The following is a 22,500-nucleotide window of genomic DNA, read 5'->3' as shown; positions in this document are numbered from 1 at the left end:
GATAGAGGTTGTGTTTGAGCGAGAGAGAGAGAGAGACACACAGAAAGACAGACAGACAGACAGACAAACAGACAGACAGATAGACAGAGAGACAGAGACACACAGAAAGAGAGCGACACAGAATGAGATTGACAGACGCAGAAACAGCCGGAATGAAAGAGGCGCAATGTCGCGTGTCACTGCACGACGTAAGAGACACCCGTATCGATGGAGGGTAGGCTATTTCAGTGGTCTGGTTCGCGTCATCACCAGTGTCCTCTCGTTCCCTCAAGCTTAAAACTTAATTAGTTTTTGGTGCGGTCAGGAAGTTATCAGGCAACGTGATATTGCGGACAGGTATTGTGCACGCACACGCACCCACGTGCTTTCGCGCAGATTGTGATGAGCGTTTAAACATGGAGAAGGATGATGGTAATGTTGTTTTACGGTGAAACCAGCAGGGGCATGTTCCCGGGTGGTACCCCGACTTTAGATGAGACACGTGTATGTCTGTGTGTGTGTGTATGTGTGTGTGTGTGTGTATGTGTGCGTGTGTGGGTGTTTGTGTATGTGTGTGTACGTGTGTGTGTGTGTGTATGTGTGTGTGTATGTGTGTGTATCACAAAAGCACTAATCAAAAATTTGCTACAGGGGCTTGCAACGTAGTGTACAATATATTACCTTACTGGGAGAATGCAAGTTTCCAGTACAAAGGACTTAACATTTCTTACATACTGCTTGACTAAAATCTGTACAAAATTGACTGTATTCTACATCCGTTTGGTTTTAATTATCTGCGAGGGGAAGTAGATATTTTGAAAAATATGAAATGCAAATGGCGGCCATGATTAATATTTTGTTGATATCTACTTTCTCTAGCAGATAATCGAAACTTAACATACGTAGACGGGTACCAAAGGATGAAGACCAACTGTTGCGGTGATATCCACCACATTTCCACGTTCCAATTAGTCGCTGCGTGTACCTTAATCGAAAAAAACACTAATTACTTCATTCATTAGTGACTAACCTGTTTGATCCAGTTATACAGAGTGAACCTTATATCACACACACTCACTCACACACACACACACACACACACACACACACACACACACACACACACACACACACACACACATACACAACACACACTCACGCACACACACACACACACACACACACACACACACACACACTCACACACACACACACACACACACACACACACACACACACACACACACACACACACACACACACATACCCTTATCCTCAAGGAATAATACACAAATCCCAGGAACACATTTTCTTCAACGTAGGCAGACAGTTTAAGAAAACTTGATCACTTTGGAACTCTTTTGTACTTTTCTCCTCTGGGAATTACCTCCCTTAATCTTCGCTCTCTGGCAGACAAAATGGCTCCCGGTCGTCAAATAGCTCTCGTTTGTTGGGAGGGGGGTGGAGTTTTGGAAGTTTCGCACTTCCGTGTTATGGCTCATAAAACAGATTGCCTCCCCTTGTTCAAGGAGAATGATGGGAATTTGATTTTCACGAGCTCACTAGGGCAACTTGATCGCTGTGATTTTCTTTCAGTCTCATGAACTTTTATTTCCTGTGAGTGTGATAGTTTTTTCTTCCTTTTCTTCCTTCTTTTTGTGTGTGTTCTTTTTTCTATTGCTTCCTGTTTCCTTTCATTTTTGGCTCACGAAGTGTAGCCTATGCGATGCTAACTTTTGTCTGTCTGTGCGTGCGTGCGTATGTATGTATGTATGTATGTATGTATGTATGTATGTATGTATGTATGTATGTATGTATGTATGTATGTATGTATGTCTGTGGTAGAAACTTTAACATTTGAAGACGTCATATTACATTGACGTCACATTATGACGTACGAGGGTTAGACGTCACGCGATGGAATTACTGAAAGTCTCGGTGATTGTTATTTTGAGCGGGCCGAGACTATTTGGCAGTCGTGTCCATGGATGTAAGTAGGCTACATGCAGACAGACAGATCTAGATCTAGTGTCTCGCTTTCTTGCACAGTTTCACCTATGCTCTTTCTGTGTGTGTGTGTGTGTGTGTGTGTGTGTGTGTGTGTGTGTGTGTGTGTGTGTGTGTGTGTGTGTGTGTGTGTGTGTGTGTGTGTGTGTGTGTGTACTGTGTGTGTGTATGTGTGACGGAGTGATTGAGTTTGTGTTACTGTTTGTCGATTTCTTACGTGAGCCTTGAAGGCTTCGCCTCTTGTTCTTTCCTTTTTTCTTTCTTTCTTTCTTGTTTGTTTGTTCGTTCATGGGCTGAAACTCCCACGGCTTTTACGTGTATGACCGTTTTTACTCCGCCATTTAGGAGGCCATACGCCGCTTTCAGATGAAGCATGCTGGGTATTTTCGTGTTTCTATAACCCACCGAACTCCGGTATGGATTACATGATCTTTTTCGTGCGCACTTGGTCTTGTGCTTGCGTGTACACACAGGGGTGTTCGGACACCGAGGAGAGTCTGCACACAAAGTTGACTCTGAGAAATAAATCTCTCGCCGAACGTGGGGACGAACTCACGCTGACAGCGGCCAACTGGATACAAATCCAGCGCGCTACCGACTGAGCTACATCCCCGCCCTCTTTCTTTCTTTACTTCTTTCTTCCTTTCCTTTTCCTCTTCTGTTGTCTTCATATCTTCTTCTTTGTATTGTGTTCTTAAGTGTGTTATTCTTCTTTCGTCTTTCTGATTGTTTTTGTTTTTCGCTTGGTTCGTCAGTCCACTTGTCTTCTTGATTGGTCTATCTATATGTTGCTGACAATGCCGTCAGTCCACTTGTCTTCTTGATTGGTCTATCTATATGTTGCTGACAATGCCGTCAGTCCACTTGTCTTCTTGATTGGTCTATCTATATGTTGCTGACAATGCCGTCAGTCCACTTGTATCCTTGATTGGTCTATCTATATGTTGCTGACAATGCCGTCAGTCCACCTGTCTTCTTGATTGGTCTATCTATATGTTGCTGACAATGCCGTCAGTCCACCTGTCTTCTTGATTGGTCTATCTATATGTTGCTGACAAAGCCGTCAGTCCACTTGTATTCTTGATTGGTCTATCTATATGTTGCTGACAATGCCGTCAGTCCACCTGTCTTCTTGATTGGTCTATCTATATGTTGCTGACAATGCCGTCAGTCCACCTGTCTTCTTGATTGGTCTATCTATATGTTGCTGACAATGCCGTCAGTCCACCTGTCTTCTTGATTGGTCTATCTATATGTTGCTGACAATGCCGTCAGTCCACTTGTATTCTTGATTGGTCTATCTATATGTTGCTGACAATGCCGTCAGTCCACTTGTATTCTTGATTGGTCTATCTATATGTTGCTGACAATGCCGTCAGTCCACTTGTATTCTTGATTGGTCTATCTATATGTTGCTGACAATGCCGCAGGAGACATTTTGTCCATGAATAGAAACACAATGCTGATTCCACTCTTTCAAAAAAATTGATCTAAGATGAAAACAGATGCAGGAATTATTATTAGTACAGCGAGCCATTACTAAGATTGATCTGTACGCGTGTAGCAGGTGCAACAACAAAAAAGGCTGATCCAACTCTACCAAAAGTAGAACCTGTGTTGAAAGCAGATGTAGGAATTGATTGCGTTCTGTCATTACTATGATTGAGCGGTTTGCACTCGCCGCAAAACAAAATTTAAACGAATATGATTTTTTATTTTTTTTATTATTCTTTTTTTGGTTTTGTTTTTTGTTACAACACATTATACATTACATCACAGTTCACATCGCCACATACATACATACAACATGCATACTAAAAGAATGATCTAGAAAAGAGATGCAGGAATTATTATTAGTGCAGCGAGCCATTACTAAGATTGATATGTACGCGTGTAGCAGGTGCAACAACAGAAAAGGCTGATCCAACTCTACCAAAAGTAGAACCTGTGTTGAAAGCAGATGTAGGAATTGATTTCGTTCTGTCATTACTATGATTGAGCGGTTTGCACTCGCCGCAAAACAAAATTTAAACGAATATGATTTTTGGCTCACGTAAGTGTAGCCTATGCGATCGTAACTTTCTCTGTCTGTGCGTGTGTGTGTGTGCGTGCGTGCGTGTGTATGTCTGTGGTAGAAACTTTAACATTTCGTCATTTGAAGACGTCACATTATGACGTAAGAGGGTTAGACGTCACGCGAAGGAATTACTGAAAGTCTCGGTCATTGTTATTTTGAGCGGGCAGAGACTAGTTGGCAGTCGTGTCTGTAAGTAGGCTGCATGCAGACAGACAGATCTAGATCTAGTGTCTCTCTTTCTTGCACAGTGTCACCTATGCTCTTTCTGTGTGTGTGTGTGTGTGTGCATGTGTGACGGAGTGATTGAGTTTGTGTTACTGTTTGTCGATTTCTTACGTGAGCCTTGAAGGCTTCACCTCTTGTTTTTAAATAGCTTTGCACACACACACACACACACACACACACTCACACACACACACACACACACACACACACACACACACACACACACACACACACACACATACACACACACTCACACACACACACGCCTACACACACACACACATACACACACGCACACACACACACCCGCACACACACACACACACACACACACATACACACACACCCACATACACACACACACACACACACACGCACACACACCCACACACACACACAATGTACAAACACACTCACACAAACACACACACACACACATACCCCCATGCACACACACACAAACACACACACACACACACACACACGCACACACACACACACACACACACTCACACTCACACTCACACACAAACACACACACACACACTCACACACACTCACACACACACACACACACACACACACACACACACACACACACACACACACACGTTGTCTCGATTTTACGTCTATCGGAAAACATTGAGCCAAATATTGGCCAAAAGTGTGCAAAACAATCATTACACTAAATCAACTCTGTCAAAACTAAAAGGCAACAGAAAAAAACAGCCACATGCACTTATATCAGAGTGCCATTACCAAAATTAAGCTGTTTTGCAGCAGGTGCAGAAAAAAAATCAGGCTGATCAGTCTCTTTCAAGCGGATGAGGCAAGATAAAACTAAGTCTGGAACTGATACCGTTGTGCAGGCCATTACTAAAATTGACCTATGTCCACTAGGCTATCTCCGTGGAATTTAAAGGCCGGGATTCATCCTATTTCTAGCCTTATATGCACTACTTTTGCTGATCCAACTCTTTCAAAAGTACGAGACAAAGAGATTGTAAGTAATATCTTTGACCCGTTAATACAATTGAGCGTTTACAATGTAATTGAAGGCGAGGTCGAGGCTTCTTTCTATTTGTAGTCTCATACATGTGATTTCAATTTCGTTTGTCATTAATTCTGTCTGTATATTTGAACGATTGAAGAAGAGAAGGTGTTCACACGACTGTACGTATTGAAAGTGCAGAGAGTGAGATCTGTATCTCGGTATAATTCTGCGTCTTTTGTTATTTGGGTTTTCTTGTTTTTGTTTAGTGTGCTATTTTGATATGCTTTATTATGATGTTTAAGCTTTCTTTGTATGAATCTAAAAATAAGAACGATATGTTATTGGAATGTTTAATGTATGAAAAAACAAAGCATTACAATCACTGTACTTTAATGACACAATAGTCTTTAAGATGGACAGACAGACAGACAAAATACTTATGATATTAATGTATGACAAAACAAAGCATTACAATCACGGTACTTTAATGACACAATAGTCTTTAAGATGGACAGACAGACAAAATACTTATGATATTAATGTATGACAAAACAAAGCATTACAATCACGGTGTTTTAGTGACACAATAGTCTTTAAGATGGACACACAGACAGACAAAATACTTATGATATTAATGTATGACAAAACAAAGCATTACAATCACGGTACTTTAATGACACAATAGTCTTTAAGATGGACAGACAGACAGACAAAATACTTATGATATTAATGTATGAAAAAACAAAGCATTACAATCACTGTACTTTAATGACACAATAGTCTTTAAGATGGACAGACAGACAGACAAAATACTTATGATATTAATGTATGACAAAACAAAGCATTACAATCACGGTGTTTTAGTGACACAATAGTCTTTAAGATGGACACACAGACAGACAGACACACAGACAGACACACAGACAGACACACAGACAGACACACAGACAGACACACAGACAGACACACAGACAGACACACAGACAGAACAATTATGGTACAAATAATAAACAAAGCTTAGAAAATGTTGCAAGTAGTCAGTGGCGAGAAATATGGCGAGTGAATGATTCATGACAGTTTTCATGGATAAATATCGATGTGTGTTTGTGTGCTGTGTGTGCAGACGAAAAGAGTGGACAGAAGGACGTGACAGTGCACGAGGAGCACGTGCAACATGTACATGAAATCAACGGACACAAGATGGAGGTCGACACTGCACAAAAAACTGGTGAGACAATAATGATAATTATGTGTGAGAGACAGTCACAGAGAGAGAGGGGGGAGTTGGGGGGGGGGGAGAGGGGGAGGGAGGAAGTGAGAGAAAGAAGTCGGGAGAGAGAGAGGAAGAGAGAGGCAGGGAGGGAGGGAGAGAGAGAGCGAGAGCAAAATAGTAGCTGCCTGAATGTTGCCTGTTTGTTCTTTCTTGTTTTATTTCTATCTTTCATTTTATTTCTTCTTCCTTTCGTTGTATACGTTTGCTGTTAAGCAGCTCTTTACTTTTGTCCCCTATTGCACACTTCTATTTGTCAATCTATCTACTGGTTCAGCATGGCCATAGCGCATTCTGATAAGCATCGCTCCACGGCTATTGCCAGTTGTCTCTCTGACCGGACGCTACAGTCCTACGCGAATCTATCACAAGAAAAATGTTCATTCAAAATGAACAGCGTCGATGCAATGTCCACCAAAGATTTATTTTGGGAAGTGTTAAAGGTTAGGGTCAAAAGTTAATGAATTGCATGTTGTGCTGGATATATAAATTGTTTATTTCAGTCAATGCTTGATTCATAAGTACATTTTTCAGCATGGTGCATCTACAGGAGGGTGCTCCAACAATGATGCATAGTGCCAACATTTAGCGCAAACTTTTCACAACAGTGCATTATTACCACAAAGCGCATACAGCGATTATATAGTAGCAAGTTGCACTAAACATTTGAACAAAATGCATTTTGTTCAAATGTTAACAGCACAGCACCAAGTTTTGCATAAGTGCACAACAGCACTGACCATTTCACAAAAGTGCATTACAGCTGTGACAATTTTACAAAAGTGCATTGACCATTTCAGGCAGATGGCTAACATGCAGATTTCGCTTTTGTCTGTCTTTCTTTGAAAAGTAGGCATGTTCAAGATCGATGAAGTCATGAGCAATTGGGTTAGATGACAGAAAAGATTCAAAAACGTCAGATTCAGTTAGATGACAGAAAAGATTCAAAAACGTCAGATTCAGTGTTTTGGGCACTGTTGAACAGGAACATTCTCTCCTGTTCAACAAATGTGGGTTCAATTCAAAAGCAACATTGTCACAGATAGGCTAGTGTTACATTTCTGTAAAGTTTCAAAAACATCTTCCATGTTTTGGTTACTGTTGAACAGAGGCATATTTTCCTGTTCAAAAAAGTCTGACACAAATTGTCGTAGTTGTGGGTTAAGGTTCGATCTATACTGTCCTTCAAACGAGTCGTAGAACCGTCATTGTCACAGATAGTGTTACATTTCTGTTTTACATTCAAACGAGTCGTAGAAGTAGTAGTACATTTGCGTTTGGTTGTTTTTTCTTTTAGATTCCTGTCACTCATACTAGCAGTATTGATTGAGGTACATAAATCTGTTGATGTACAGGGATGACTTGTTTGTAATGAATCCTTGTTTCCTCCACATTGAGTTTGCATTGCAGTTGGACAGAAATGAACAGGTGTTAATTGATAAACACATTGATAATGGCTTTTGAGAAAATCAATCAATTCTGCAAAGGAATTAACTTGATGACATCAAAACTGCAGCGCCATTTGAAGAATGGTTACCATTTCTGTTTCTTTTATGGGAATCAAACAAATAAAAACATTGACTATCCAAGTTACCATGAATGGCAATAGTTGACTCCTGAAAAGTAGCAAGGATATAATTTGAGACGATAAACGCCTGATGCAATCCCTCCTCAAGGTCAGTCAACTCAAAACCTTCATCATTCGCAACATCAGTAGGCAACACAGCGGGATTCGTATGTCCAGAAATCATGTCGAAAAAATATTACATTTCAAAAGCATGTCCAACCACAGTTGTTGGCAAGTGTTCGTGTCCGAAGTAGCCTTCAGTGTGTGTATATGTATTCATGTGACAGAGAACGTGACCTCATTGTTCAATCCTCTCTCTCTCTTCTTTCTCATTCGAACGCACACACGCAAGAACGTAGCCTACGCACGCATGCACGCGCACGCACACACACACACACACACACACACACACACACACACACACACACCCCGCTGACGCACACGGCAAACCACGCACACACACACTGACTGTCGGCAAGCATCTCTTTTTGTTTTCTTTACCTTTGTTTATTGTGTTTTCGATATTTGTGTTTATTTTTTGCTTGACTTATCTGTTTTATTTTAATGTTTGCTATCCACATCGTGTGATAAATGTTTCTTCTCAGTCTCCGAGTCAGTTTAGTTTCTGCACGCCGCTTTGGTACTCCTTGTTTTTCTTTCTGGTGTTTTGTGCGCGACTGATTTGCGGATTTATTTTTATTCCTTTCATATGCAGTTGAAGTGTTGTGGGTGTTATTGTCTGTATATGCTATGTTGCGTCTGTGTATGCCTACAAGAATTTTGGGTGTAATGTGCCTGTGGTCTGCTCGCAGTCGAGCACAGAAAACATGGCGGCGCCCTGCAGGCAAATTCGTGGAAAGTCTTCCCGACCGCAGATACCAGCGTCGTCCGCGACGCTGGAAAAACAAAAATACAGAGTTATCGCCCATATGGTTTTCGCGAGCACTGATCTAAATTTGAGATCAGTGTTCGCGAGACGAAAATGATTGCAGATTGGCCGACTTCGACGGTGATCTCCGTTCTGTTCTTCACAGTTATGATAAAGACATCGTTCTAAGGTCAAAACAAGTCAAAATTTTGGGACTGCTGCCGGAAGGAGACCGTAATATATGGTTTCATCACTGTCAACTGGTTACAGAAAAAATCGTCTGCTCCAGTGAGCGCCGAAACCAAACGGTTGATTATCACGTGACACTTTTGCCATATTTAGAGTTGTTTGCACAGTAAATACAGCCGCAAAAAATAGATCGCTTGAAACTGTCTTACATATCAATTCCTTTGTAATTTAAAAATTACAAAACACCATGATAAATCATTATCGACGATCACGAATCTGCTTATATCAATAATACATTACAAAAAGCTCTAAATATGTAAAAAAAAAATATATATATATATATAAAAAATCGGTTTCCTTGCCAGACAAGGGAACTCAAGGCATCCTGTCAGGGAGAGAATGAGCCGAACTCATTTTGACCTGAGTTGAGGATGGGCCATAGCGGTTAAAGGGGCGTTAGAAAACAACAACCAGGCTATCTACCGTTCTATACATTCCCCTTGTCTTATTATAACCCTATTTTGTCTTTCTCCTTGGTTTTTCTGTCACTGTGTCGGATGCACTCATGCAAGCACGTCCTTTGCTTTTGTGTCACTGTGTCGGATGCACTCATGCAAGCACGTCCTTTGTTTTTCTGTCACTGTGTCGGATGCACTCATGCAAGCACGTCCTTTGTTTTTCTGTCACTGTGTCGGGTGCACTCATGCAAGCACGTCCTTTGTTTTGCCCAAGGTCCCCATACACTGATTCCCTTTGTTATTCTACGAGATTGTCTTATGTTCTGTCTTTTGACAGTGTCCGACACAAAAACCGGACAAGTGCTGTCCGACGTCAAACAGGAAGTCAGCCATGTAAACGAGGAGAGCGCAGGCGCAGTGGAACCGGAAGTGGAGGTGAAAACGGAAGTGGACGTTCCAGCGGAAGGAATTCACGAGACAATCGTCCAATCAGGAACAGAGGTGAGTTAAAATACGGTGTGTGTGTGAGGGTGTGAGTGTGTTTGTGTGTGTGTGTGTGTGTGTGTGTGTGTGTGTGTGTGTGTGTGTGTGTTGTGTCTGTGTGTTTGCCTGCGTGTATGTCTGTGATTATGCGTGTGTGTGGAAGTTTGTATGTCTTTGTCTTTGTGTGTGTGTGTTTGTGTATGTTTTTGAATGTGTGTGCTTGCGTTTTATGTTTCTGTGTATATCAATCTGTTTTGTCGTTTATTATTCGCTTTTCTTGAGCTTGAGAGTTTTAAATTGGATGATTATGCGGTGTTGTACGTACGTGCGTCTGTCGATCTGTCTTCGTCTGACCGTCTTACTCTCAGTCTGCCATTCCGTCTATCTTTTATGTCTCTACTTGCCTCTCTGTCTCTTCCTCCCCCCTCATCCTCTCTGTCTCTGTGTCTCTCTCTCTCGCTCTCTCTCTGTCTCTCTCTCACTCTCACTCTCTTTCGCTCTCTCTCTCTGTGTCTCTGTCTCTCTCTCATTCTCTCTTTGTCTCTCTCTGTTTTTCTGTCTCTCTGTCTCTCTCTCTCTCACACACACACACAAACTCACACACGCACGTACACACGAACGCACGTACGCACACACACGCACAAATTACAATCAGGAACGAACAAGTCAAGAACAAATATCCGAATTGATTGAATAGATTTGGTTTTTGAACCATAACTAATTTTATTTTCCCAGCAAACACAATCTCTCACTGTCTCCATGAATCTTGTCATCCTCCTAGCTGCCTGTAATCCGGAGCGCTCTGTCTCTCTTTGTCTCTTTGTGTCACGAAACGTTCGGAAGGCCTGGTACACAGGGGAAAAGCTATTCATGTCACTGCTGTGCCGCCAACATCGTTATGGCCCTTGCATGATCCTGGCTTTTTCTCCTTTTTTTATGGTCTCTGTCTCCCTTCTGTCTTTCTTTTTTTCCTTCTGTCTGCAAAGAGAGAGAGAGAGAGAGAGAGAGAGAGAGAGAGAGAGAGAGAGAGAGAGAGAGAGAGAGAGAGAGAGAGAGAGAGAGAGAGAGAGAGAGAACTTAATTGAATTGAACTTTGTTTTACAAGGATTAAGATTGAAGACTATGCCTTTTCTTTTAATCTGTCCTTGGGACAAACAAACACAAACACACAATGATAAGATAAAAGATTAACAAGGAACTTAGTCGATAAATATCGACAGGGGGCCGACAAATGGTTTAAATGGGAAATGTGTGTATATGGGTGTGGGTTTGAAACAAACAAACAAACCAACCCATGTGAACCCCGGGCCGCAGGCCTTCGATGTAGTGATTGAAAAAAAAAGGATGTTCTCAAATGGTTCAATTCTCATTTGGTCTGATTCTCAAATGGTACCGGTATACTCCCCCCCCCTGGCCGCAGGCCTAGGAGTAAAATTTTTATAGACACTGACCTTCTTCCCAGGGGTCATTGACCCAGTTTTAGCTATGAGAGGTGGTTCGCCCAGAGGCTGTAGAGTATACTGGGGCGGTCTCTTTGATGTCTTGAGAGGAAACTTGGCCAGGGTAGTACATGCACCCGAACTGGTGGACACCAAGGACAAACATGAAATCGAAGCAGTTTGCTTTCAGAGAGAACGGTCGTCAGCAACTCAAACTTCTCTGTTTTCTTTTTTTTTTTAAATCTGACTTTCTTTGTGGCCCCCTGACTCCGCCCCCTCCCTCTGTAAGGACCCTCCTCCACAAGGACCAATTTTTGTCAACATTTTAAAGGTCGCTAGAGAGGGGTTCCACTGTATGACCTAACCGCTACTGGCAGACGGCCTCAATCTTCACGCGCAAAGACGAGATTAATAGGTGCTCGGTTTTGGTATTTTGAATTACATTACATTAAACCTTTGTTGGGTTTCATGGTCATGGCAACAGCCATAATAATATTACATGATGTATAATATCATATTTCAGCATATGTGAATTACATGTCATCATACTAAACTGTCATACATTTTTATTCCTACATTATTCTGATTGATCACAACCAAACCTACTATCATTGGACACATCCAAATGCAAGCGCCTGTTCTTGACAATTTCTCTCTGATCTAAATATAAAATCAGTGCAATTTCCTGGGTCGGGCTTTGCCACAGACACTCACGGTTTGGCCTGTAGGTAAAATGTACAATGTATTTTCTGATTTGTGCACAAAAGCTTTTTTTCTTTTTTCTTTTTTTTAACATAACAATGTTTAATGTCACTGTATGTTTAAAAGACCATGGTCATATTTGTAAAAAAAATGTTAAATTAGAAAATAAATAACATTTTGGTTCATGATTTTTCCTACACCTGTGCTAAAAATAAGAAATAAAAATGTCGGGTATATAAGTCACTCAAATACAGCTAGGTATGAATGGCTCGGTTTGAGTTTGTTGCAGTTGACCCTGCACAATGCGACATATCATGTTTTTGTTGAACAATTTTGACGTCACCCCTCCCATAGGGTGACGTATTTCACAACTTCCTGTGTTACACAAACTCTGTGATGACCAATTTTGACGTCACCCCTCCCATAGGGTGACGGATTTCACAACTTTCTACAGATGAACAATTTTGACGTCACCCCTCCCATAGGGTGACGGATGTCACAACTTCCTGTGTACACAAACTGATGACGTATTTCACAACAAAATGGCGCTGCCCATGGTCAACCTCGAAATAACTATCCGTATAGAATGGGGGCGTCCTCGCCCCCATAAAAAGTTGGAGAGGGAGGGAGAGGGAGAGAGAGAGAGAGAGAGAGAGGGAGGGAGAGAGAGAGAGACAGAGAGAGAGAGAGAGAGAGAAATAGAGTGAGAGTGAGAGACTGACAAAGACAGAGAGACGGAGAGAGAAATCAAGACGACGATGACGACGACGATATTCACGATGATAATGATGAACATGATAATAATATTGATAATGATGATGACGACGACTACGACGAAGATGAAAACAATGATGCGGGCAGCAAAAAAAATGAAAAGATAATCCGTTATTCGTCAAATCTCATGGCGCAAAAACGAAAGAATAAGGAAACAACAAAATAAACCGAACAAAACAAGACAAAGCGACAGAGGGGTGGAGCGAAAGATGGAAATCAGATACAGAAAACCTCGTAATCTGTAGCCATCAATCCGCAAATTGCTATTGTTCTCATAAAGTGCGAGTCACCAACAGGGGCATTCACTCTTATTCACGATTACCTCCCCTGAGCCTCGGGAGAACCGAGACCATCAAATCATCCGGGTCATGCTATTCACCAGTTTCTCTCATCTACTATCTGACGTCCAATTTGTTGCGCATAATGCAACCGCCTTTCCTTGCGCATGAAAGGCGGATATGGAAAGTAGCTCCCCTTCTAGGTATACGATGGAACACTGCTTGGTGAACCGGGGGGGGGGGGGGGGGGGGGGGGGGGTTGGTTAAGGTGGTGTCTGTTTCCTAGTGTAAAAGAAAATTTTCAAAAACAGAAGATAGTTTTTTTTCTCGAGGATAGAGGTGGCACGGACATTAAGAAATGTGTTTTTCAATTCGTGTTTCGGTGTTCTTGAGACAAATCCCCAGAAAAGATTGGTTTTTTTTTTGTTCTAATAAGTAATATGTGAATGAATATAGGTCACAATAGACGTTTTTAATGACTTTCTGGGATACAACATGTTTCTGGAAAACATTCATCTTCCAGAAAAAAAAATATAACTTTGAATTAAGTTTTATTTTGCTCTAAACAGGGCTTTATGTGGAATAACAGATCAATTTGTTCATATTTATGAACAGCTTTTGTTTCCTGGGTAGATATCATATGGACAAATTAAATGTCCAAATAAAGGCACGGTTTTGTTCTTTGCCAGAATTTCTAAAAGTATTCCTGGCCAATTCATAGAAAGTTCCTCTGTAGTTGCACAAAGACACAATTTCTGGTGAAAATACAACAAAGAGCAAGAAAATTGGACAATTAGTCTGGAAGATGAGTATTTCCCAATGACGGCACTTGTGCTCAAAACCCGATTCTAAGAAAACAACGTCAAAAGTGTTCACACAGGTGTCATTACTGGTGATCAATTCATTGCAAGGAAGATGGCAAAACTACATCGCATGGTGTTGAAAGTATCTAAATCCTGCCAACCCACTTAAAACAATAGAAGAGAATGAAGCTTTGAACCTCAAACACACACACACACGCACACACACACACACACACACACACACACACACACACACATCCATATTGAGGATATCCAAAGTGGGCGGGGATATAGCTCAGTTGGTAGCGCGCTGGATTTGTATTCAGTTGGCCGCTGTCAGCGCGAGTTCGATCCCAGGTTCGGCGGAAATTTATTTCACAGAGTCAACTTTGTGTGCAGACTCTCTTCGGTGTCCGAACCACCCCCCCGTGTATACTACATTGGGTGTGCACGTTAAAGATCCCACGATTGACAAAAGGGTCTTTCCTGGCAAAATTGCTTAGGCACAGTTAATAATTGTCTACCATACCCGTGTGACTTGGAATAAGGCCGTGAAAGGTAAATATGCGCCGACATGGCTGCAATCTACTGGCCGTATAAAATTTCATCTCACACGGCATCACTGCAGAGCGCCTAGAACTGTACCCACGGAATATGCGCGATATAAGCCTCATTGATTGATTGATATAAGGTCACAAATGAGGACTTGCTAATACACACATTCACACAACGGATAGTGCGTTTGTAGTGCACTTGCACTACAACGGCACTGGGCGCAGTGCCTTTGTAGTGCACTTGCACTACAACGGCACTGAGTGCAGTACTCGCTCCGGCATCGACGAATTTTACACTAAAAAAGGCACAAAATTTGACCTATTTCGTCGCCTATAGAGGACGGAAAGAATGTCATTTGGAACATTGTTATGACATTCTTTCCGTCAAATTGAGGCATGTACTTTCAGGAAATATAGTTGAAAAAAATGGGGAATTTTTTGGCATCCCCATTTTTTTCAAATTCTCCATTTGTTACCAAGTGTGTACAGATTTTTTCCTCATTTGTATAGATGTACACGCCCACACACACACACACACACACACACACACACACACCAAAGCATCTTTAATACCGATCGCATGTTGCGCACTACATCAATTACTCTATCAACACGGTACACACCCACACATGTTATTACACTTCAATCGCACTATGAATTAAACATCAAGTTGAGTTTCCCCCCAGGAGAATAACGCCTACACTTCATTCCAAAGTTTCCACACCAGCGGATTCAGTTGAAGTACATGCGTGCACTTTTGCAGAAAATTGAATATTTATTATTATGCAAGTTTCTGCGGTATCGTTTGTAAGTTTGCAGACAGTAATCGCACGTGATTATTGCCTACTTGGTTTACTGATTAGTTTATTACTGTATTTTCCCATTACTATAAAAATGAGGTCGCATCCTCCCAGGGGAAAGCTGGCAGCAACGAGAGTCGTGTCGAGACATAACGCCTACACTCGGATATCCGGGCCACACTAAACTTCTTTCTTTTTTCTGCCTACGTGGAATCTGTTTAATGCAACGCGTGCACTTTCCTTGTAAATCGAATCTACAAAACTCCTACACTGAATATTGCATCCTCGTCCAGTGTAAATTGCATTGCGCTATGTTGAGCTTTGCATGTGGAACATTGCATCCTCGTCCCAGTGTAAATTGCATTGCGCTATGTTGAGCTTTGCATGTGGAACATTGCATCCTCGTCCAGTGTAAATTGCATTGCGTTATGTTGAGCTTTGCATGTGGAACATTGCATCCTCGTCCCAGTGTAAATTGCATTGCGCTATGTTGAGCTTTGCATGTGGAACATTGCATCCTCGTCCCAGTGTAAATTGCATTGCGCTATGTTGAGCTTTGCATGTGGAACATTGCATCCTCGTCCCAGTGTAAATTGCATTGCGTTATGTTGAGCTTTGCATGTGGAACATTGCATCCTCGTCCCAGTGTAAATTGCATTGCGCTATGTTGAGCTTTGCATGTGGAACATTGCATCCTCGTCCCAGTGTAAATTGCATTGCGCTATGTTGAGCTTTGCATGTGGAACATTGCATCCTCGTCCCAGTGTAAATTGCATTGCGCTATGTTGAGCTTTGCATGTGGAACATTGCATCCTCGTCCCAGTGTAAATTGCATTGCGTTATGTTGAGCTTTGCATGTGGAACATTGCATCCTCGTCCCAGTGTAAATTGCATTGCGCTATGTTGAGCTTTGCATGTGGAACATTGCATCCTCGTCCCAGTGTAAATTGCATTGCGCTATGTTGAGCTTTGCATGTGGAACATTGCATCCTCGTCCCAGTGTAAATTGCATTGCGCTATGTTGAGCTTTGCATGTGGAACATTGCATCCTCGTTCCAGTGTAAATTGCATTGCGTTATGTTGAGCTTTGCATGTGGAACATTGCATCTTCATCCCAGTGTAAATTGCATTGCGCTATGTTGAGCTTTGCATGTGGAACATTGCATCCTCGTCCCAGTGTAAATTGCATTGCGCTATGTTGAGCTTTGCATGTGGAACATTGCATCCTCGTTCCAGTGTAAATTGCATTGCGTTATGTTGAGCTTTGCATGTGGAACATTGCATCTTCATCCCAGTGTAAATTGCATTGCGCTATGTTGAGCTTTGCATGTGGAACATTGCATCCTCGTCCCAGTGTAAATTGCATTGCGTTATGTTGAGCTTTGCATGTGGAACATTGCATCCTCGTCCCAGTGTAAATTGCATTGCGTTATGTTGAGCTTTGCATGTGGAACATTGCATCCTCATCCCAGTGTAAATTGCATTGAGCTATGTTGAGCTTTGCATGTGGAACATTGCATCCTCGTTCCAGTGTAAATTGCATTGCGTTATGTTGAGCTTTGCATGTGGAACATTGCATCCTCGTTCCAGTGTAAATTGCATTGCGCTATGTTGAGCTTTGCATGTGGAACATTGCATCCTCGTCCTAGTGGAAATTGCATTGCGCTATTCCAAGCTTTGCATCTAACGTTTGCTGTCGTGACTGGCCGTGGTATCGTCCTTGCAATGTTACAAAGAGGTGTCGATAGATTTTTTGGTTATTCTCTGGCCGGAGTGATTGAAACTCCTTCAATAGCTTCATAATTATGTAGTCTGCAGTGACTCAAGACTCAAGACTCAAAGAATCAAATATTGTACTGTCCTTATAAAAACAAGGAACATTGCCTCGCAGTGTCAAGCAGTTTAAAACACAAAATCGAAGAACAATAACAGGAACAAAAATTTAATCCGCCATATAGCATACAAGCCATTGGTATTTGGTAAATAGAACTCCACTTCGCACAGTTTCTGGAGTTACTCACTTGTTGCTATAGATCGACTATAGATGACTTCATTAACTCCCTGGGCTCATTACACGCCACGACGGCTCGAGACAGAGGAAAAACGACAGGAAAAAAGGAAGAAAGAGCAACTGAGTAGACAGATAGAGACAGACAGTCTCTCACCCACACACGTGTAGTCACATTGTTGCTTAAGGGCGGTATAAGCGAATCAGACCACGAAGCAATCGTGCAGAAAGGCAGACACAGCACCGAGACAGCCATTTAGCGCTCGGATAGTTTCCCCACCACAGGCAAAATTGTTAGTCGCTTGGCATTATCACAGGAATTACCAACACTACGGCGAGCATTGGACACCAGGAAACTGCTTGTAAGTTGTCACTCTAGCGGTGCATTAAAGCCACAGGCCTTCCTGTTGGACCGCCATGACTCCTCATGTCAGACCTGGCTAGGGTGTCACGTGGGATGAGAGCATGCCTCTACTTGCACACACACAACAACTAAACAACCTGATTGCTCTATGCGCAGCCGGAGGGGGGGGGGATGTGTTTAGAAAATTGATTTTTCAACGGACACATCTTAAGTCACATCGGTAAACCACTTTCATTAACAAAATCTCACCCCCCGCGGGTTAGGGGGAAGAATTTACCCGATGCTCCCCAGCATGTCGTAAGAGGCGACTAACGGATTCTGTTTCTCTTTTTACCCTTGTTAAGTGTTTCTTGTATAGAATATAGTCAATTTTTGTAAAGATTTTAGTCAAGCAGTATGTAAAAAATGTTAAGTCCTTTGTATTGGAAACTTGCATTCTCCCAGTAAGGTCATATATTGTACTACTTTGCAAGCCCCTGGAGCAAATTTTTGATTAGTGCTTTTGTGAACAAGAAACAATTTACAAGAGGCTCTATTCCATCTCCCCCCTTTCCCCGTCGCGATATAACCTTCATGGTTGAAAACGACGTTAAACACCAAATAAAGAAAGAAAGAAAGAACAAAATGTCAGTCTAAAGAAGAGGCAGTCAGGATGATGTCTGTTGGTGTGTGTCCAAGAGGAGGGATGTTGTTATCCAAAGAAAAAGCCTGACCAGGTTTGAGATGGTCAACTTGTCTCCTATCAAGGGAAGGAGTGTAGCTTTAAATTGCCTGGGATTATCACAAGCATTGTCCACGCTACGGCGTGCATTATTTGGACACCGACGGAAACTGACCGACAATCGTAGCTCTAACGAAGCATCAAGTCACCTTTGGCTTTGAATTATCGCAGACATTACCACAGGTACAGCGGCGAGCATTATAAATTATAGACACGAGCGGAAACTAACCGACAATAATTTGTAGCTCTAACGATGCATCAAGTCACATTTGGCTTTGCATTATCGCAGACATTACCACAGGTACAGCGAGCATTATATAGACACGAACGGAAACTAACCGACAATAATTTGTAGCTCTAACGAGGCATCAAGTCACGTTTGGCTTTGCATTATCGCAGACATTACCACAGGTACTGCAAGCACTATGAACACACCGACGGAAACTAAGCGAAATGTGTAGCACCATCGCACACATCACCACACGTACGTACAGCGGCGAGCATTATATTGACACTGACAGAAACCTGACTGTGAAGGCGGTCCTTGATTAAGCTGGAAGTCCACTTACCCATAGACCATTTATCCTGGACCGCCAACTAGCTCTCTCTCCGCTCTTTCTCTCTATTACGAGGTAGCGGCCCCTCGCATTTAGGAACGAAGAGAGGTACAGAAAAGCGTGCTATCCTTCTCAGCGCAACTACTACCCCGCTCTTCTTGGCCTTTCAGAAATCAGGGGGATGTCATATCCGGTGTAGATTGTAAACATGGACGAAGTTGCCGAGGTAAGTTCTGAAAATGCTAAAATAAACTCAGCTAAAGTGCATATGGAACATGTTTTTCGATGAGTTTTGTTAAGTTTAGTTTGGAGTTTTGGAAAATCCAGTTCATTGTCACCTCCCATTGTCACAAATAACTGGAGCGTGCTTTCTTTTCACTGTCTTTCAAACCGGACGCTAAGCGCCCCTGTGAAAGTCGAGCGTCGTAACCTCGAAGGGTCACGTGACGAGTTGGCGGTCCAGGCTATTTGGTCTATGACTTACCGAAGTCCACTTACCGAAGTCCACTTACCGAAGCTTCACGAAGCATACTTCGCGGAGTCGACTTTGCTCAGTTAATTTGTGGCTTAAAGTGCTGCTCACATTAAAATAATAATAACAATAGTGAATAACTTTTCTATAGCGCGAGTCCCATCAATTGGCTCCAGGCGCTTTACAAATTCATTATAGAATAAACTAGCACAAATCAACAAGCATACAAAGCATACATTTAACTGAGACATAACACCAAGATCCCAAGCACTAAGCAAAACTTAGCGTACAATGTTAAAAGTACACACAAACACACACACACACACACACACACAAACACACACACACACGCACGCACGCACGCACGCGCACACACAAAGATACCATTGACAAATAGACCATAAAGCACATACAGGGTAGAGAGTTCCAAAACAGAATAGAGTTGTGGAGAGTCTACTCAGGCTAAGCAAAGGCTTTACGAAAAGCCGACTATCGAGCGATTTTTGTCAGAACGAAGTTAGTTGAAAATAATTTTCCTCACGGAAACTTAACCGGTGTTCCCCGGCCCTGCACTCTTAGCAGAAATGAACACATTTCTGTCACAAGTTTTGAACACTTTGTGTTAAGCGTGTTCTATTCATTTTCTTTGATACAACAACAAACAATAGCAACATTAAGAACGTTAACAAGCAGACTGCTTATGTACACGTTCTAAAATGATAATCAATACACATTCAGATAACAGAAAATGGCGAACAAGTGGTAACTTCAACATCTAGTTTCATAATATTTCATTCTTATTTTATCTACATAAAATGGAGAGAGAGAGAGAGAGAGAGAGAGAGAGAGAGAGAGAGAGAGAGAGAGAGAGAGAGAGAGAGAGAGAGAGGGAGAGAGAGAGAATGCTTTGCTACATTGATTGCAGTCACTGATAATATAATTTCAGCCAAAAGAGATCAGTTGACATAACACAATATTGCTATTTTACATGTTACGTGGATTTCCATTGGTCAATTGGGCAAAACTGAGCTCAGTGCAAAAGTGATATCGACGACATTTTCGTCGATATCAGTTTTGATATCGACGACCTCTTTATTGCTTCCGCACTTCAAAAACAAAACAACCTACATTTAAAAACAAACAAATGTAATTATCCCAGAATTTAGTTGAGTAAGTGACTAAAGACTTTTTGAAAGAAAAGACATTTTGAAATACTTAAAAGTACAAGAAAAGAGTGAACAAAAAGAAATAATAATCAGAGGGAGGGATATGGAACAGCCAAAACCGAGACAAATACTTTTGTAACTTCATTACAGTAAATACAAAATGTCCAGAGAATTAGCAATATATCTAACATTGACGGACTGTGTGACGATATCTTCTGCTATTGGTCTGTTTGGACAGTGATATCAAAATCTCGACCTCCGGTGTCGATTTTGATATCACTGTCTCAATAGCAGAAGATATCATCACACAGTCCGTCAATATTGGGTAATCTTGTACAACAGAAAATATTTTCGTGTTCAAAGATATAGTTAAATCACTTTATGGCACTGTACATAGTTATGCTATCAACGGCAGCACACACAGTGTTCGCTGGTGTTTAACTGAACACCAGGAATGTGTTCAAATATATGTGTTATTATTTGACTGTATTATTATTAAGCAGGTAGTACGTCATAATGTCCTCAATGTTTGCTTGTGTTGCCTTTGTAAAAAAAAAAAGTGTTATTTTTTTTTTTAATGTGTTCAATTCTGTTTATAGTGTGCACAATCATCGTTGCAGTGAGGTGTACGCCTAACAACAGGACGCTGAACAAAATGTGTCCAAACAAAGCACTCTTACCTACTTGTGTGGCTGGATAGGATTACGCTAGGGTCAGAAAAAGTAGTTGCAAAGAGGATGTTAACTCCCACTTTGAGGATTACATATTCTTCTTCTTCGTACATGGGCTAAAACTCATACGGTTTTTACGTGTATGACCGTCTTTACCCCCACCTTTTAGGCAGCCATACGCCGCTTTCGGGGGAAACATGCTTGGTATTGTCGTGTTTCTGTAAACAACGGAACTCTTAAATGGATAACAGGATCTTTTCCGTGCGCACTTGTTCTTGAACTTGCGTGTACACACGAAGGGGGATATGGCAGTAGCAGATCTACGCTTAAGTTGATCTGGGAGATCGGAAAAATCTCCACCCATAACCCACCAGGCGCGGACGGGGTTTGAACCCACGACCTCCCGCTTGGGAGACCGGCGTCTTGTGTACAAGGCCAGGCCATCGTGCCCGTCCGTCAGGATTACCACACCCAAGCTGTGTAAACATGTTCCTGGAAAGGAAAATCCGCTCACGTTTCTATCGCCATTGCGGATTAAATTTAAGACAAGTTGCGGATGTCGTCTCAAGAGCACACACTCCAAAAACAGATTACAAGGTTTCAAGAGTGATTACCTCAGCTCGGAAACGCGCAACGGTACTGTGACAATGTTATTACATGTTATACTTTATTGTGTCCCCGTTGCTAACAGAAATTATTGTAGCTTCAATGCAAACTTGTGGACAGCTAGAAAGCTATTACAAATTTACATTAGGAGAATGGCAAACGCCTTCCGCGATGAAGCCCGGTAAATGTACTAGTAGACATTCTACCCGTCTGTCTCACTCTGTTCTCAAGCCCAGCCAGGGGCGAAAAACTGGGTCAAGGAGGAAAAATATATTGTGCACAAGATTTCATCTCTGTATTGAACGCGGAAGTTGAACAAGTCTTAGTGTCAGATTATCAAAAATGTTCCCAAAGCTGAGGGGAGGAAATGGCTGGACAAGAGAACGAGGAGACAAGGAGAGAGAGAGAGAGAGAGACATAGACAGAGACAAAGACAGAGAGAGAGAGACTGATACAGAGACAAAGACA

At 41.9% G+C, this 22,500-nt stretch overlaps 1 protein-coding gene across 1 annotated transcript in view; it reads left to right on the top strand.

Annotated features, from left to right (window-relative positions):
• The window catches only part of LOC138951304 (uncharacterized), a 26,670-nt gene extending 16,526 nt beyond the window's left edge, over positions 1 to 10,144 (top strand). Inside the window, exons 4-5 of the mRNA XM_070322932.1 lie at positions 6,406 to 6,510; positions 9,972 to 10,144. Of these exons, the coding sequence (XP_070179033.1) occupies positions 6,406 to 6,510; positions 9,972 to 10,144 (278 nt within the window). The remainder of the gene's footprint in view (positions 1 to 6,405; positions 6,511 to 9,971) is intronic.
• The last annotated feature ends 12,356 nt before the right edge of the window (positions 10,145 to 22,500 follow it).

This window comes from Littorina saxatilis, linkage group LG16 (genome assembly GCF_037325665.1).
Source record: "Littorina saxatilis isolate snail1 linkage group LG16, US_GU_Lsax_2.0, whole genome shotgun sequence".
NCBI classification, from domain to species: Eukaryota; Metazoa; Mollusca; class Gastropoda; order Littorinimorpha; family Littorinidae; genus Littorina; species Littorina saxatilis.
The sequence above is the reverse complement of the archived record's forward strand: the minus strand, read 5'-3'. Positions and strand labels throughout refer to the sequence as shown.